Below are 18,210 nucleotides of genomic sequence, written 5' to 3' on the forward strand. Positions count from 1 at the left end.
GATCTTTCGTGAAATTGCTTCATTTATAGCTCTTAAAAAGAATTCAGAGTAAAGTGGTTTGTTTTATGCTCACATCACAGAATTTTACTTTGACTCTTAACTGCATCTACGCAACACAAAAAGCTGTTGTTTTTTTTCTTCCGCGAATGTTATACATTACACAGTATAGTCGTAACATATATGAACAGGTTTTAGGTCCACAAGCCTTTTCGTTTTCAGTGAAAATTCACAAGTTACCAAAGCATCTCTTATGTTGAGGGAGGCGTTGATTCTGTTGAATAAATTTTTTTTTAATAAGACAATTCTTTTTGGCATTTATGTGTTTCCAAAAAATTGGATATTGGTTATTGGATAAAGTTATTGGGGTTTTTTATGCACATATCAAGAGGCTCATGCACACAGTCATACTGTAGATTTATGTTCAGGCATATAGTAAGAATACTTATTATTATTATTATTATTATTATTATTATTATTAGAATTGAGGAAAACATTGGGTAGCGATGTTTCCTGTTGACCTGCAGATGGCACTGTGGCATTCAGTACATCAGCAGACTTCACAGCTGGACTGGAGGGAAGACACAAGCGCACTACACTCAATTAAAATACTGACACTGAAGTAAATGCCAACATATACAGATTTGGTTTGAGTTTTGTTTTTTATATTGAGTTCTTTGTAAAGTGTGCAGTTCTGCCCAAAATGCACATTTGTCTTAGTGTATAAAGAAGAAAAAATAGAAATGTTTAAATTCTTAAACTTCCAAAAAATTTGATTAAAATGAATTTTTACAGTCTATTGACTGTCAATGATGGTAGATTATGAGTCACTATGCCTCAAAACGTATTTAGATGTGACTACACACATCTGTATCACACACAGCAACTCCATTTTAACATTTTAACACAAGTACATTTACTCAAGTACCATACTCGACTGGTTTCACCTATCAGGCTGCACCAACCTAACTGGTGGAGGTTTTTGGGAATGTATGGTGCTGAAAAGGAAAACCTGCACACACTACTCTGCAGGAAGAAGTTCTTTTACCTGCATGTTTTAGTATGCATTTTTAGTAACAGTAATATCTTCAAAAGCTGCTTGTAAAGAACATGAAATAAAAGCCATTAGAGCACAGAGCTTTTTTTTTGTCTCACAAAAGGATAACAAAAAATCAGGTAAACAATAGCACATACAGATGAAATACCATTGATACAAAAACACAAACTTGAAATGACAATATTAGAGTTCGGTCAGAGGCTTCAGGGGGAAAAGTTCCATACATTTTCAAAAGCTTTTTTTTTGTTATTCAATAAACGGTGATTTAAGAAGGGAATTCAGTTCTAGGGGGGAAAGGTGAAAACTTAGGTTAGAAAATTGCTGTTTGTGAATAAAACAAAATGAAAAGAATAATGAAATTAACCAGATATTCAAGAACACCATCATGTGGATTATAATAGTAACAAATAATATCTTTAAGGTTAAAAGAGTAGACAGTTTAAGCTTCAAAAAAGTGAGTCTCCAGAGATCTGTCCAAAATGTTTGTGATATTTCATAATTAAAAAGAAAAAAAAATAGGTGAGAAATTGTTTCTATATAATGTTTACAAAAGGTACAGAATATATCATCTGTAAACTTAGTAATAAGATCATTAGCAGGCTTTATTTTATGTAAAAAGTAAAGCACAGCCCTTTGTAGTTAAGATGCAAATATGATATTAAATAAGTCTCTATTAAGGAAACTAATCATGGTCATAGAGCATTAACAATACAGCAGAGGTTTGCATAGCATTTTATTTGTCTTTATTTGATTATACTACCATTATTGTGGAAAACACAACTGTAAATAATGCTGTTTCCCAACAACTCAGCATTTACAAGTTGATTTTTTTAAAACCTTTATTTATCCAGGTAAGTCAATTGAGAACAAATACTCATTTGCAACAACGACCTGTCACATTCACACAGTTCCACATTCAGATCTGGAAGTTGCCCAGTACAACCACAGTCTGACCTGCTGGCCGCTGAGCAGCTCCACTCAGTTTGGGGATTGACCTCCCGGTCCCAAGCTCACTTCTTAATCTCTAGGCCACCACTGCCCTGATTGCTAAACATTCAGTCTATCCAAACTTTCACCTTAATTTCTGTGCAGACTTCTAAAATCAAGATGTGATAACTACAATAAACAAGACATTGCATTACTTTCCCAATCCCTAATGAGACAGCAGTGATGCAATTAGATCTGTACATAACTGAGAAAAACTATTTTGAGCTGATTGACGTCAATATAAACTCATGTAAACAGCGTAGTGTTGCTCAATGTTCCTGAAGCAGACCGTCCCACAATGCATCCCGCCCTAATATAGCAGCACCATATAGATATCGCTTCATGAGATTAAAGCACCGGAAAACAGTTAAAAGGGCCCTCAGAGATACGATGGTTAAACAGGAGATGGAGTTTGCAGGTGGGAAATGCCACACGACTACGATTACTATGTATGTTATCAAAAGGGGACTCACCTTTTATTTAACCTTTATTTATCCAGGTAAGTCAATTAAGAACAAATTCTCATTTGCAACGACGACCTGTCACATTCACACAGTATCACATTCATAATCGAAGCTGCCCAGTACAACCACAGTCTGATCTGCTGGCCACTGAAAGGGGTTAAGGGCACTTCAGTGGTGGTAATGAGGGAGGGACAAGCGCTGCTCTTTCACTTTCTCCACCCAGATTAGATTAGATGATTATATTTTTTCACCTTTAGGCCACCACTGCCCACCTTAAGCCTGTATTGTGCACAGCTGAGATTTAACCCCGTTTTCATTTGTAAAAGAAGATGAAAATATGACAAAGTACATATAAAGATTACATTTTTAAGTGAAAAAATAAAACATCATTTTGGAATTTTTAAATTCCTACAATTGTTATCACTACTATAGTGACTTTAGGTGATGTGTAATTATTGCACTTGGTTTATAATCGTGTCAGCAGAGTTGCACAGGTGTGTCTGATCTCATTACATTACATTCTTTGATATGTCACTTTAGAGCCTTAAGGGACACACGTGTTGACTGCAACGCATTCTGCCCCTTGACCCTCCAGTCTCTTTTGAGAGCGCATGGTTATGGTGAAAGACTGTGTCACTATGTGGGACTGCCGAGTGACGGGAGCATGCTCTTGTTAATATTTAATGGTTGTTCCTGCCAGAGGATTAATCAGTATCAGTCTGAGACATTCGGAGAAAACCAATAGGGGAGCATGGTCTTACTAAAATAAGCACAACTCTTCATAGAAAGGAAACTGTCTTTATTCCATCATTTTTATGCATCATTGAGCTGAAAAAGCACTTTTGTTTACTGAGCTGCTAACTACATTTGTATAAAAAAAATAATAATCTTTTATATTGTTTATATATATTATAAACAGACAGAGAGACCTTTGAGGCTGAATACAGATAAACAACCATAATTCTATTCCCGGAGGTGTTATAATACCACTTTTATGTCTGTGCGTTAAGTATGGAGCCTGAGCCAGGGGACAGTTAGCTTAGTTTAGCATAAAGACTGGAAACAGGGGAAACAGCTAGCCTGACTCTGTCCAAACGTGACGGTTCGTGATCACGGAAGGCTTGTATCATGTGGATGCCACAACAGTGTTGTTGTCATTACTTAGAATTCCTCATGGGGAAGACAGAAACTACCCACTATAGCTTTAAATACATATTGCCATGTCAATTAAAGGCATTTTAATTTGGCAACAACCCAACAGTGTGCCTTGGATTGTTTTTGAAGGAGACTTGCATTTTATATTTTCGGAGACCATATTCCATCCATGCAATGAGCCCTTCACAAGATGGTATAAAAGGGACAATTTGTGGTTTTACCATGAGATTGCTAGATGACCAGCAGAGACTCAAAGTCAGTGCTCCTAGCCTGGCACAAAACCATCAGTAAAACCACAAAAATAGATATTTTTTATAGTTTTTTTGTACAGGTTAAAAAATGAGACATAACATGTTAATTAACGAGTTTTACAGGTACTGGTAGGCTGATTTTGTTATATTTGGACCGAGCCAGGCTAGCTGTTTCACCATTAAGCTAAGCTTACCGGCTTGCTGTAGCTTCATATTTATGATTAAGTATATATTAAGTATACAGACATTAGAGTGATATCAATCTTATCATCTAACTATCAACAAAAAAAGTGAAATATAAGTAGTGGTAAATATAAAAGAATTAAACTAATAATTGATTTAAACTACAAGTTGGTCTTGAATTACAAATTCTTGTCTTCTCTCTTTCCCTTGCACATCCAGCAGAGCGCCCAGGGAACCAGAGTGGTTGGGATTAAAAGTGCAACTGCACTTTTACCAAAAGACAAGAAATAGAAAATCATGAGATTTTCAGAGGAAAATGTCCATCCATCCAACAGCTGAAGCAGAAACAAGGAGACAATAATACATCCCATCTTGAAACTGGTGCTTCTTTTCTTGGTCTCAGTGTAGAGGGGCGAGTGCAGGCCCAGGCCCAGGCCAAACAGGGTGCCCATGTTACGCAGGAGGCTGGCGAAGGGCGTGCTGTCCAGGTGCACCCACTCTGCCCTCACGCACCACTTCTGGGCTTTCTCCAGGGTCCAAAGCAGGTCCACACCCAGAGCTTTGAGGATGACATAGAAGCCAACAGCGAAGGAGGTCAAGAAGAGAGTCGTGTAGAAGTATTTCTTCATGCTGGCGCTGTAGATCCATTTCTCCTTTGAGACAACCTCAGCGACAAGTACACCTGACACAAAAACAGAGAAGAGGGTCCATCAAACAGAGGTTCAGAAGAGCTCCTGCATATGCTTTTAGGTGAGTAATGGTTTTACTGCATGTACCCCTCACTGAAATCTTAACTGACCACATCCACAATATGGTGTGTATGATAATGGGAGACAAATATCTTCACACAAAAAAAATGTCATCACCACAAAATGTATATATCTTGCATTTTTGGGCAGACTAACCCGTAATGACTCCAGCAACGACCTGGTGTGGGAAGTGAGCAGCCATGTAGACCCTGGACATGCAGACCACCAGCTCTACCAGGCCCATTAGCATCCACAGGCCTGCCTGCAGGAACCTGACAGAGAGGGAATAATACTGAACCTGAGTGCACAGGATTTAGAGAATAATTAATGTTAGGTTTGAAGATTACCACAGACTCACTTGTATAGTAAAGGGGGGCATCGCTTCTCTGTTGCAATAGTGAGTAGTGCAGTTACCATCACATACCAGACCCCAGCTGCACCCATAGCATGACCTGAAGGGCTTCCTGCAAGGATCATTTAGATTTATAATCTCAGGCCTCATCAACTACAGCTTCATCTTCAGAGATGCAATAACAAAAAAAAAAAACACATAATGTACAGTCCACCAATGTTATGTGTGCACAGAAAGAAAACTAGAGCAAATGCAACATTGACAAAAAGAAGACATTGTGCAATCCAATATTAAATTCCTTTACACCTGTTAAGAGATTAAAAAAAAAGAAAATCCCTTCAAAAGGTACTGCAATGTATAACCTAGTTATCACATTTGTGATCATATTCATTCAAGGAAGCACTTGGCAAACACTAAAGATATTATCTGGCAATCATGTACTTAAAAGGATAGTTCAACATTTTTTAAGTGGGGTTGTATGAGGTGCTTCTCCATAATCAGTGTATTACCTACAGTAAATGGAGGTCGGCACACCCCCAGTTTGGAGAAACAGACAGGAGTACCGACATGGAAGCTGAGCAATGTCCTGCTGTGAACAGGGGCAGCAGCTAAACATATTTTAGGCACCTAAAGAAATCAATATCAGTTTAGGTGAACGCTATATTTTGAATACTTTCACCGTTTAATGTGGAGAGTCGTTATCTATGCTCTCTTTTAAGCCACCAGACTCCTTTTTAAAAAAAAACAGTAATTTTACATTGCAGAACACAGGAGTTGCTGGTCTACTGCTGCCTCAATCGGTTAGTTAGTTTGTGTTATTGTGTGACTTTGGTGTTTTAAAGGGTTAGTCTGAATTTACCAAAGCCAGACAATAACACAAACTGATCTATGCAGCGGGTAGACCAGCAACTCCTGTGTTCCGAGAGGTAAAATTACTTTTTTGTCAAAGGAGACCGGTGGCTTTGAAGAGAGCATCAATGGATATAAAGGCTTCAGTTCGCCGTCAGAAAGGGCCTTTTTTTAGGTGTTTAAATTAAGTATAGCTGCTGCCCCCGTCCACAGCATCACATTGCTTAGATTATGTATGGGTACTCCTGCCTGCTTCTAAAAACTGGGGGCGTGCCACCCTCTATCTACTGTTATACAACCCCGCTTCAAAGAATTATAACTATTCCTTTAAGTATTAACCAGACTAATAGTTCAGTGTGCCAGATAAATCATTCCACTGAATCAATCAATTTTTTCAGGAATCATCATGTGTTCTACTGCAGGTCTGAACTGTACCTGGTCCAGTCTCACACGTGATGGAAAACTGCTGCAGAGAAGGGGCCGGTCCCGTTCCATAAAACCGGGTCTCATGAACCCACCAGTACGGTCTCTCCCCAAACAGAACCCTGCCATGGAAACACCAAGAGACTCAAAAAAACAACTCTTGTCTTCATGTGTTTCAATCGACATTACATTTGAACAGTTGTTACCATTTCAGGACCAAGTTGAGCCAGTCTCCGAGGACAGCCACCCAGATGAGCCTGAGCCCTGTGTCCCTCCGCAGGTGGAACCAGATCGGGAAGAAGCAGAAGAACGTGGTGTGCAGGTCGGCCACTGTGGACGCCAGGCTAAACAAGCCCTCATACCTGCTGTATGTGGTCTGCAGATGGACCGCCAGCTCAACCCCCCAACTGTGAAGAAGATCCATGATATCACTTCCTCTGCCCGAGGATGATGCACTGAAACTGGGTCTTTTTTGTCAGACCGGTTGCTGCCAAGCTCTTCCAGGCCAAGCAGTCTCCTCTGTTCTGCCTCTGTGTGATCCCCATCGGACTTTAATCAAGGCTAGCAAATTTGTTTGCCTTTGGGACAGTGCAGACAGGTTCTTCAACCTTTACACCCCTTAAGGCCCCCTTTGCTAAAATCCATCATTACAGAAATCGGATCACAGATTTCTAGGAAAACCTTTTTTTTTCGCTGATCAAAGAAAATGAACTAGCTTCTGTTCTGAGCTCAGGCTTGTGAAATCCATTGATCTTAGCTTACAATTTATACTCTATGTCCCATGGATAGTGAACAGTGCATAATTCTTTTTGCTAGGAACCCCAGAGGTGAGAAATTACAACATTATGTCCATCAAAACAAGATAAAATATGAGCTCATCTGTGGGGATGTCCCTGCCTGTTTGTCATGAAAGTGCAGTAACTTGTACATGACCTACAACCTGCCAATCTGCTTCTTCTGTTTTATAACCGACTATTTCCTCAGCTTCAGTCCAAACCCAGTCATTTAATCATTGATCTCCTTATGTAACCTAATGATGCTTTCACCAAATCATCAAAAAAACACAGTTACAAAACTACTCATTGGTGGCATGAATAGGGAAGAAAGAAGAAACTAAGAAAGAGGACATGCCTGATATTTGAAATATTTTGCAGTCCAATGAAAAGAAAATGTTATTCTGCAAACTATTGTGAAATACAGCCATTGGTCAACTGATGTCTGCGCTGCCTACAGTATTTTAGTGACAGAGATACCAATTGACGTTTGGTTTTTCCCGCTATCTTTTCAACCTGTTTGTATGGCAAACCTCCAAAACTCACCTCACTTTGTGTTTTATTACACATGTGCAAGGTCCAACGGTCATCGTGAGCATGCGTTTGAGTGGTGGGTCCCTCTGGTATAAAACCAACCAGCTGTGTTACTGATAGCAACAAGCTTGTTTTTTAGTCACACAGCACCAGACTGAGATCTCTCTCCCTCTCTCTTGAGGCAAAGATGAACGCTATAATGGATGCCATGCAGGGTTTTGGTGTGAGCACCACCCACTACCTGCAGACCAACTATCAGGATGCCCAGGGCTTGTTTCTCTGGGTCTCCTGGGCGGCAGACCTCAGGAACACCTTCTTCATCTTCTTCCCGCTTTGGTTTCAGTTGCGTTCTTCAGTGGCCATCAAGCTCATCTGGGTGGCCGTGATTGGAGACTGGCTTAACTTGGTGTTCAAATGGTAAGTCAAGTCAGTCTCTGAACTAGACATTTTTCAAATGTCCTTAACATTTGTATAGACCATAATGGAGTGCATGTTTCTGTCGTCTTCTTCAGGATTCTGTTTGGGGAGAGGCCTTACTGGTGGGTCCATGAGACGGCTCATTATGCAAACTCAGTTCGTCCTCACATTGAGCAGTATCCAATGACCTGTGAGACCGGCCCAGGTGAGAAATTACACTGTACATGCATGGCTGGATGTGCTGAGGGCCCAAAAATGAGCTGCAAACAAAAGTTGCAAGTAATTCAATTACCACAAACCAGTTGCCACACAGTGAACCTGAAGCTTTTGGCCTTTTGGGCAGTTACCAGCTTTGCTCTAATGCACAGGTTTTGTCTTTAATCAGAAGAAGTACTCAAAACATTACGTAACAACCAATACAACACTGTGGATACAATATTTTACAAATAAAAGCCCTGCATTCAGAAATGTATTTAAGTAAAAATGCATAAATATAATCAGCAAAATGTACTTAAAGCCTCAAAAGTAAAAGTACTTGGTCCCGGTGACAAATCTGCATTCATTCAACTGTGGATTTGCTAACAATTCATAAACATATTGAAACCAACTAGACAATGTTTTTTTTTTTTTTGTAGGAGGTTTTGTATTGTATTTTTTATGCTTAAAATATTTTTAAAATATAAAATCTTGATTTGAAAGGTAACTAGTAATAGTAGTAAATTTCCCTCTTAAATGTAGTGGAGTAGAAGTATATAGTAGCATAAAACAGAAATGCTCACGTAAAGTACAAGTACAGTACCTCAATGTTGTACTTTAGTTCTGTACTTGAGCAAATGTACTTAGTTATAGTCATCACTGTTTCTAATAGTAGTAGTAACATTAAAATGAGGTAAATGCTCTTCATTCATTCATTCATTCATGAATCGGTCACTGATATCCACCCTCTGTGCGTGTGTGTTATCCAGGCAGCCCCTCTGGCCACGCTATGGGAGCCGCAGGAGTCTACTACACCCTGGTGACGTCCATCCTCGCCATCATGACCAGCAAGAAGAAATATGGAAGCAAGAAATCCACCAACCAGGACCGGTGAGTCAGAAAACACATGTTGAAATGAAGAAAATGGTAAACAACACAGACATCGATGACCCCATCGATGTCTGTGTTGTTTACCATTTTCTTCCACCCAGAGCTTATCATTGTGGACACACTATCTGTTCTGTGCTGTGGTTGATCATTGACGCCTGAGAACTATTGGTCAGAAAAGTGGAGATTATACAACACTTGTTTTGACGTCCAGGCAGCTGAATTGTTCTCATGATTGTGTTAATTGTTATATTGCTTTAAAAGCTTGACTTGTTTTGATTCTCAAGTGCTGCACCTTACGTTTTCAAAACAGAATAATCAAAGTTGCCTGATTTTGTTTCGTTGACAGGTATCTGAAGGCTGTTTTGTGGACTCTGTTTTGGGGAGTCCAGCTTTGTGTCTGTCTCTCCAGGGTCTTCATTGCCGCCCACTTCCCCCACCAGGTCATTGCTGGTGTTATCACAGGTCAGTATGGAAATACGATTAAATACCCCCATTGGGCAATAGACTGAGAACAACTGTCAATCCTGTGTGTTTATGTTTACTATGTACCATAATATATTGACCTAGACATTTCAATGGATTCTAGGTATAATCGTGGCTGAAGCCTTCGACAGAACTCAGTGGATCTACAGCGCCAGTATGAAGAAATACTTCTACACGACTCTCTTCTTGACCTCCTTTGCTGTTGGCTTCTACGTCATCCTCAAAGCTCTGGGTGTGGACCTGCTTTGGACCCTGGAGAAAGCCCAGAAGTGGTGCGTGAGGACAGAGTGGGTGCACCTGGACAGCACGCCCTTTGCTAGCCTCCTGCGTAACATGGGCACCCTGTTCGGCCTGGGCCTTGGCCTGCACTCGCCCCTCTACACTGAGACCAAGAAGAGCAGCAGTACGTTGGTCAAAGCAGGGTGTGTCATCAGCTCTCTGTTCCTGCTGCACCTGTTTGACTCCTTCAAGCCTCCCACACACACCGCAGCCCTCTTTTACCTGCTTTCCTTCTGCAAAAGCGCCACAGTGCCTCTGGTCACTGTAAGTATCATCCCGTACTGCGTGAACGGAGCTCTGAGCCTGCAGAACAAAAAGGGAGTGTGAGCAGTGAACTCAGATTAAACAGACTAATGAAATGGAGGCTTTTCCGGATAAAAAACAAAAACACTTTCCTCTGGTGCTTATTGCATTCGTATGTCCAACTGATCCTCAGGAAAAGCCTTTAAGATAGATGGGAAAGTGTGACTGCCGGTGTGATTTAGACACTGAACTCTGTGAGCGCTCCAGGATGCCCAGTGGCACTTACAAAGACCAATCCTGTATTTAGCAAAATATGATAATTGCAATTGTTTCAGAGTCCTGGAAAAGGATAGACGATGAACACATGAGCTGCAGTTGCTGTGTAAACCTCACTTTAAAGACAATCAGACAGACAACAGTCACTCAAAGCACTCGTATTTCAACTGTATTAGTAATGTATTTTAAATGGTATAGAAAGTATTTTTGAAACTGTTTTGAATATTTTTAATATAATAAAAAATATCTTGAAAATGTATTAAATGACTTGGTTCATATTTTACTGGACTGGACTATACATTCCCATCATTATTTAGTGTATAGCAAACCGTAAATAGCCTCCACTCCCCAGTGGTGGAATAACTAGTGGGATCTTTTACTTAAGTAAGTAAAAGTACCTCAATGTAAAAAATATTCCATTACAAGTAAAAGCACTGCATTCAAATTTTACTCAGGTAAAGGAACAGATGTATCATAAGCAAAATATACTTCATGTATCAAAAGTTAAAGAACTCAACAAAATGGCACATCTCAGTGTTATATATTTATTTTTATTGTAAATATATAACTGATTAAAGTGGAGCTATTTTGACTACTTTATAAACTGTTGGGTAGTGTACTCTATAGCATTGCATACTATTTTAAACTGATCATATGCATTGCATGTACAATCTTGATCTTCAAACGAACTAACAGAAAATACATGCACACATGACCCCTATCCAGAAATCCCATGTCTGATGTTGGCTGTTGTATAACATCATAAAAGATAAAGATAGCATTTTGGTCAAGTCAGAGTAAAATATAAATCATTAACTCAGCCCCAGAGCCCTGGCCTTTAGCCTGACATGCTGCGATGACATAGATCCACACGTCATGCAACTGTCTGGCCGACGGTGCAAGCTGAACATTCAATATTTGTCAGTTTGTGTTTTGTAGGATACACACATGACATCCCTGGTGAACACTGAGTTATTGAAAAGTGTGTCACTACTGCTGTGTTGCAATGCTGTGAAATCAAAAACAGGTTATGTAGCTTTAAACAAACAGTTATTGGTTCATGACTGCAGAAGTATGATTTTTATGCCAACATAGTCATCCTGTGTCAGTCTTACTTATTTATGCGTTTAGTTTTTTTTAGGTGAAGTTTGATGGACAAAGTTTGGCCTGTCATAACATAAAAACAGACTGTTTATATGCTGTATGTGTGGCATATAGGGTCATTATGTGTATTTGTCAACTTAGCTAGCTACTGTATGTTTTATTTTATATACAGTACATGCACTTTATTTTGTATCTTTACAGATACCCCCGTTTAATTTATTTCTAATTTGAGTATTAAAGGTTCAGTCTTTATCTTTTATAAAAATAACTTTTTGTCATATTTGCTCTTGTCTGCTTTAGGATAGATAAGCGGTGTAGCCAGATGATAGTTGAGTGCTGACACAGCGCTGTGGAGATACTGTAGGTCAGGCAATGGGAGACTATATTTCCTGAAACTGTCTCTATATCCTGACAGAAGTACATGATACAGATAATATGTGATTAAATCAAGTTAAAGTCACAAATATTTAAAATATCATTAGAGTGAGTAACAAGGTCTGAATTTAATTCTTATAAAATAAAATAAGGGTCAGGCGGGCTATAGCTCTCCTTGTGGTATAGAGTACCACATGGTGGAGCCTGTCGCCCTGAAATGCTGAACAATAATCTGTGTGATTTAATCTACATTTGTTTACCAGTGTCTGTTTTTAACACAAGATGCTTACAAGTTGTCCTGATTAATATCACAGGAGACACTCGAGTGAATGTTAAGACCTGCACGACGCTGGCCAGGTGACTGATGGACGCATTCAAAACACATCTGAATATGTGTGCCAATAACAAATATCATATATGTTAACAACAAACACTTCTGATGATTCAAAAACACTAACATTCTTTTTTTTAAACTCAAGTTTTTGTCCACATTGTTAATTGTTTCTGTGTTTTTATGTCTTGCTTTTGTTTTGATGTAAAGCACTTTGTGATGCTGGTCTAGAAAGGTGTATTTTATGCCACTTTATACTTTATACTACATATTAGAGTTAGGCCTAAATGTTGTACTGTTTTTTTACTCCACTACAACTTACTTTTTAGATTATAAAATATGAGAATGTAAATACTCTCTTCCACCATTTGAAACAGGATACAGGGACTGATTGGGGTGCAGGTGTCAATCAATGAGTTTAATTAGTGCAGAGAGCATGTGGAGCACCAGTATAGCTACATTCACTTCACAGCACAAAGCTGTACAATCCTCAAAGGCAGCTGTGGACAAGTTAAACATGGTGTGTGGACTGTCTTTAAGGTGAGTCAAATGGGTATACAATATATACAATGATTGCTCAAGTTCTATCCTTTGGGGGAAAATAACTTGTTGTTTCTGTTGCTATCTTACAGGGTTTCTTGGATCTGTCTGCTGTTGTTTAGCAATAGTGCTTGTTTTCCTGCACCAAAAGGTAAAGTTCCCTTTTTACTGTCTATCCGACTTCTTAACCACACAGATGACTTGTATAGAAGTTATGACAGATTTCCAAGAGTAGAGAAATTAAGCAAATAACTGAGCACTACAATTTCTGAATGTCATGGTGGTTGTGTTTTTTTTTTTATTGCACTTCATTTTAAATTTGACTTATCTTCATGCTTCATCTATGTTGTGGAAATTCAAACAATGCGCAATACTGACTCTTTCAAACTTCTTGGTAGAAAAGGGCATTGAGCTTTCATAATTCAGATTTTAGCAAGTTGCAAAATGATATTCTTACTAATGGTCAAGGTATTAAAGACTAGAAACTTCTGGTTTAAACATGTATTGGATGCAAAAGTTGACTCAACTTAAAAATGTCTGTCCAGACTACAAATATGCCTACACTGCTACCTGGGGCTCCGGTGGTGGAGCTGCTCCTGAATTAAACTTTGAGTCTAAAGGCTCACGTCCTCCCCTGATGAACCTGCAGTATGGCCCATCTGCTTATTATCAGCACCCTGAGGCTGACCCCCAACAGGCCAGCTTTCCCACTGGAAACCAATCCCCATACAGAGTAAGAGCTCCCAGTGTAGCTGCAGGCTTGTCACCAAGTTATAAGCCAAACAGTTTTATTGTGAGTTATGATTCCAGCTCTAACAAACCCACAAGTACTCTTTCCCAGGATGCAGGGTATTTCAGCCCTACTGCTCGTCCTCTTCCACCTACCGGCACTAGGAAGGAGACTGCTAGCTTCTCTGTGCAGTCTCAGTCCGTTGCTGGTACCAGTGGAAACGCCAATATGGATTCAAGTGAGTCAGCATCCGACCCAGTCTACCAGGCTTCTCCAGCATACCCTGCTGCTGGGGACATGGTTACAACCTTGGACTTTGGTGATAGACCTGTTCCTTACGACGGTGCTCCTGCAACCTACACCTATAATGCTGGATCTTATCCTTATGCCAACAAGCACCCTGTACCACAAGGCGGTAAGTCTCCCAACAATCCTTAAGCTTGACATTAACTGCTCTCCTGGACAAATCTGTCTTTGGTTTCAGGTCAAACAAGTAGGTCTGCAACTAACGATGATTTTCATTGTCTATTAATCTGTCTGTTATTTTCTCGATTAGTTGTTTGTTTGGTCTACAAAATGGTGAAAAATGTCTGTTTCAAAAGCTCAAGATGACGTCTTCAAATGTCTTGTTTTGTCCACAACTCATATTAGTTTACTGTCAGAGGAGAAAAAAAACATTCAATTTACAATCAAATGTTTTACTTTTATTTCATAAAAAAATACTCAAACCGATTAATCAAATATCAAAATAGTTGGCGATTAATTTAATAGTTGACAACTAATTGATTAATATTTGCAGCTCAACAAAGAAGTCTTAACACAGCTGCCACAGGCTGGCTTGATGACGGATCTTTTCCCTATGGCGAGGCTTCTACAAGCTTCAGGTTTGGTGCTGAAACTTACGCTCCTGTAACCTACAACTTTGGTGATGGAGCTGCTTCCCAGGGTGCAGGGTATGTCAGCCCTACTACTCGTCCTCTTCCACGTACTGGCACTCCAAGCTTCTCTTTGCAGTCTCAGTCTGTTGCTGGAACCAGTGGAAACTCCAATATGGATTCAAGTGGGGCAGCATCCTCTGCTGGGAACATAGTCACAACCTTGGACTTTGGTGATGGACCGGTTTCTTACATCAGTGCTCCTGTAACCTACACCCATAATGATGGATCCTATCCTTATGCCAACAAGCACTCTGCAACACAAGGTGGTAAGTCACCCAAAAATCTTTATTTTTTAGCTCTCCTGTGTACAGAACTCTTGCAAAGCAAAAGATGTCTTGCTATCCAAACACTGAGCATTTGACTTCAAGGCATTAAGACCATTTTAGAGTTCTGATTGGCAAGCCTTATTTGTTACTCCTTTTTTCTTTACTGAACTACAATGACTAAAACCTGAGCATGTTAAGATTAGTTGCTTGTTTTAAGCTTGAATATTTAACTTGACACATGTTTGCTTCAATCTGTCTTTGGTTTCAGGTCAAGCAGGTCGTAACACAGCTACCTCTGGTAAGCTTTATGATGGACCTGCTTCCTACTGGTATCCTTACGCTGCCACTCCTGCAACCTACAACTCTGGTGATGGCGCTGCTTCCCAGGGTGTAGGGTACGTCAGGCCTACTGCTCATACTCTACCACGCACTGGGAAGAGGACTCCTAGCTTCTCTGTGCAGTCACAGTCTGTTGCTGGTACCAGTGGAAATTCCAAAATGGGTTTTGATGGGGGGGCATCAGGCCCAATCTCTCGTCCTTCTCCAGCATACCCTGCTGCTGGGAACATGGCTACAACCTTGGACTTTGGTGATGGACCTGTTCCTTACATCGGTGCTCCTGCAACCTACACCTATAATGCTGGATCTTATCCTTATGCCAACAAGCACCCTGTAACACAAGGTGGTAAGTCTCCCAACAATCCTTAGCTTGGTTCTGAAGTTTGACTAACTTTACATTCCCTGCTCTCCTAGACAAATTTAGCTTGAGTCTCTTTTGGTTTCAGGTCAAACAAGTCGTAACACAGCTGCAAACGGTGGGCTAGATGGACCTATTCCTTACAGCAGTGCTCCTACAAGCTTCAGGTTTGGTGTTGCACCTTTTCCTAACCCTGCAACGTCCAACTATGTAGACGGAGCCGGTTCTGCCCCTGGCCTTCCTTGGGCCTCACAGCCCGAAGGGGAAACTGACTACTTGTTTCCAGACTTTGGCATCTCTGCATTTGAGTCTCAGACGCTGTTGAGCGAGAGTGAGATCCCTCTGCCGCCACCTTCATCCTACGTAATCCGATCCAGAAAGGGCTACCAGCAAGCACTAGAAGCCCTTTCCCCCAGTGAGCACTCCCCAGAGTACTCTGAGCCATCAGTCTTTGCCTCCAAGACTCCACCAGTGACTGAGTCCAAGGGAGTAAAGAACATCCAATGAGGTAAAAGGAACTGAAGTTAAGCTGTTGTATAATGATTAATCATGACAAACCTGACTTTTGCCTTGTTTTGCAGGTGAACTTGATGACTGCGAGCTTCAGCCTTCCTGGAACTGTTTACATGTTTGAAAGTCTTAACAAAAGATTAATAAAAAAAATTTGACCATGAGAACTTGTTTGTGCTTTGTCATTAACCATACAGGGTTCTTGTGACTTGCACCATCTGAAATTAAGGGAAATACACAGAACCTTATTTAACCAGGTAAGAAAGTAATTTTTCAAGGGAGCCCTGGCCAAGATGGCAGCAATACAAGGTTTCAACAACACAGTAAAAAATACATGCAAACATTAAAACACAAAACAAAGCACACCGTATGAGTACCGGTACCTAGGGAGGACAGCAATTTGAATTCGCCCCAAAATGCTCTAATTGGAGCAGACTATCAAGTTGTAAAACTCTTTGCAAGTTGCTTGTTTGCCCATTTTAGTGCCGACCTTAAGGATTCCACAGGATGGGAGTCAAATTCAATATTCATCACATGACTGGGAAGGGAAATGAGTCATGCTTGTGTGTTTAACTAATGGATAGTTATCTTTACTCATAATACATTTATTGTATAATGAATCTGTAAAGTACTTTTAAGGTCCCATGGCATGACAATTTCACTTTATAAGGTTGTTTTTTATTTTTTACATGAATATGAGGTTCCCTCAGCCTGCCTATGGTCCCCCAGTGGCTAGAAATGGCGATAGATGTAAACTGAGCCCTGGGTATCCTGCTCCGCCTTTGAGAAAATGAAAGCTCAGATGGGCCGATCTGGAATCTTCCCTATATGATGTTGTAAGGGAAAATGTTACCTCCCCTTTCTCTGCTTTGCCCGCCCATGAGAAAGCGAGACATCATGGCTTGCAAATGAGCGAAGCATTGCAGTTGGTCAAGGCCACACCCCCACCCTCCACCTTGCCCCCGCTCTCTCCAAGGTGGTAAGCCTCCCTTCAGAGCTCGAACCTCCTATGGCGCCATTTTGATGCTACAAAATGATCACCCGACGTTAGCATTCCATTGACTGCCATTCATTTTGACGTCACTTTGACAGCGAATAACTTTCCACCTGAAGCGTTTAAAGACTTTATTTGTCCATTGTTTATTTCTAAAGAAACATGTCAATGTATAATAGGCTCCATTACCTTGTACCTCACGTTATGGCTCCATAGCAGACGTTTTTGTAAAAATAGGATAACGATTGTGTCATAACCACGCGACTTACTGTCGCATAGTAGAGGAATTACCATATAGTACAGGAGAAGCTCGCAGGCAGTTTCGACTTACGTTAGCTGTTTAAGTTTAATTACTAATGTTAACTAGCATTTTAGTTAGCAATAGTTAGCCTGTGTCCATGATATCTCCTTACATATACCTACGCTCTCCGTCTCTGCAAGATTGGGAATGATTGAGATTTCTCTTGGCACAGCTACCAGAAGACTTACAACTTTCAGACACGTTGCTCACGTCACATTTACGTCGTCTCTCTCAGTTGGAGGCTGCGCAGTAACGCTCAGCGCTCACCGTAAAAGTGCTTCTAATATCCTTCACTGGTCTCCGTCCAGAGCAACGGGATCTGTTGGTCCATTCTTATATACTGTCTATGGCTCTCTCCTCCTCAATAGCATTTAAAGCTACAGACACAGAAATGGCAAAGGAAGCTCATTGTGGGACTGACTCTAGTGGCTATAATTCTGCACCAAGGCTGAATTTCGGGAAAGAGACTTCAGATACAGTATTAGGGGACCACTAAGGCCTATATAAAATAGACTTCAGATACAGTATTAGGGGACCACTAAGGTCTATATAAAAGAGACTTCAGATACAGTATTAGGGGACCACTAAGGCCTATATAAAAGAGACTTCAGATACAGTATTAGGGGACCACTAAGGTCTATATAAAAGAGACTTCAGATACAGTATTGGGGACCACTAAGGTCTATATAAAAGAGACTTCAGATACAGTATTAGGGGACCACTAAGGTCTATATAAAAGAGACTTCAGATACAGTATTAGGGGACCAATAAGGCCTATATAAAAGAGACTTCAGATACAGTATTAGGGGACCACTAAGGTCTATATAAAAGAGACTTCAGATACAGTATTAGGGGACCACTAAGGT

General features: G+C 40.3%; 2 protein-coding genes across 4 annotated transcripts; one reads left to right on the forward strand and one right to left on the reverse strand.

Moving 5' to 3' along the window:
* Positions 1–4,273: 4,273 nt before the first annotated feature.
* Positions 4,274–6,891, reverse strand: g6pc1a.1 (glucose-6-phosphatase catalytic subunit 1a, tandem duplicate 1). 2 transcript variants are annotated; one of them, XM_078279254.1, is made up of 5 exons: positions 6,674–6,891; positions 6,480–6,589; positions 5,202–5,307; positions 5,000–5,115; positions 4,274–4,776 (listed from the first exon to the last, which is right to left on the reverse strand). In XM_078279254.1, exons 1-5 carry the CDS (start codon positions 6,889–6,891, stop codon positions 4,274–4,276), a joined length of 1,053 nt encoding a protein of 350 aa, XP_078135380.1. The 2 variants fall into 2 exon arrangements, with proteins under 2 accessions (XP_078135380.1, XP_078135381.1); XM_078279255.1 differs by lacking the exon at positions 5,202–5,307 and having other exon boundaries at positions 5,000–5,135; positions 6,475–6,589.
* A 1,058-nt stretch (positions 6,892–7,949) lies between these two features.
* g6pc1a.2 (glucose-6-phosphatase catalytic subunit 1a, tandem duplicate 2) lies at positions 7,950–10,366 on the forward strand. Of its 2 annotated transcripts, none has more exons than XM_078279252.1 (5): positions 7,950–8,191; positions 8,287–8,396; positions 9,157–9,261; positions 9,623–9,739; positions 9,864–10,366. In XM_078279252.1, exons 1-5 carry the CDS (start codon positions 7,962–7,964, stop codon positions 10,364–10,366), a joined length of 1,065 nt encoding a protein of 354 aa, XP_078135378.1. In that variant the 5' UTR covers positions 7,950–7,961. The 2 variants fall into 2 exon arrangements, with proteins under 2 accessions (XP_078135378.1, XP_078135377.1); XM_078279251.1 differs by having other exon boundaries at positions 7,962–8,191; positions 9,157–9,277; positions 9,624–9,739.
* Positions 10,367–18,210: the final 7,844 nt, after the last annotated feature.

Source organism: Sander vitreus, chromosome 21 (genome assembly GCF_031162955.1).
Source record: "Sander vitreus isolate 19-12246 chromosome 21, sanVit1, whole genome shotgun sequence".
Taxonomy (NCBI): domain Eukaryota; kingdom Metazoa; phylum Chordata; class Actinopteri; order Perciformes; family Percidae; genus Sander; species Sander vitreus.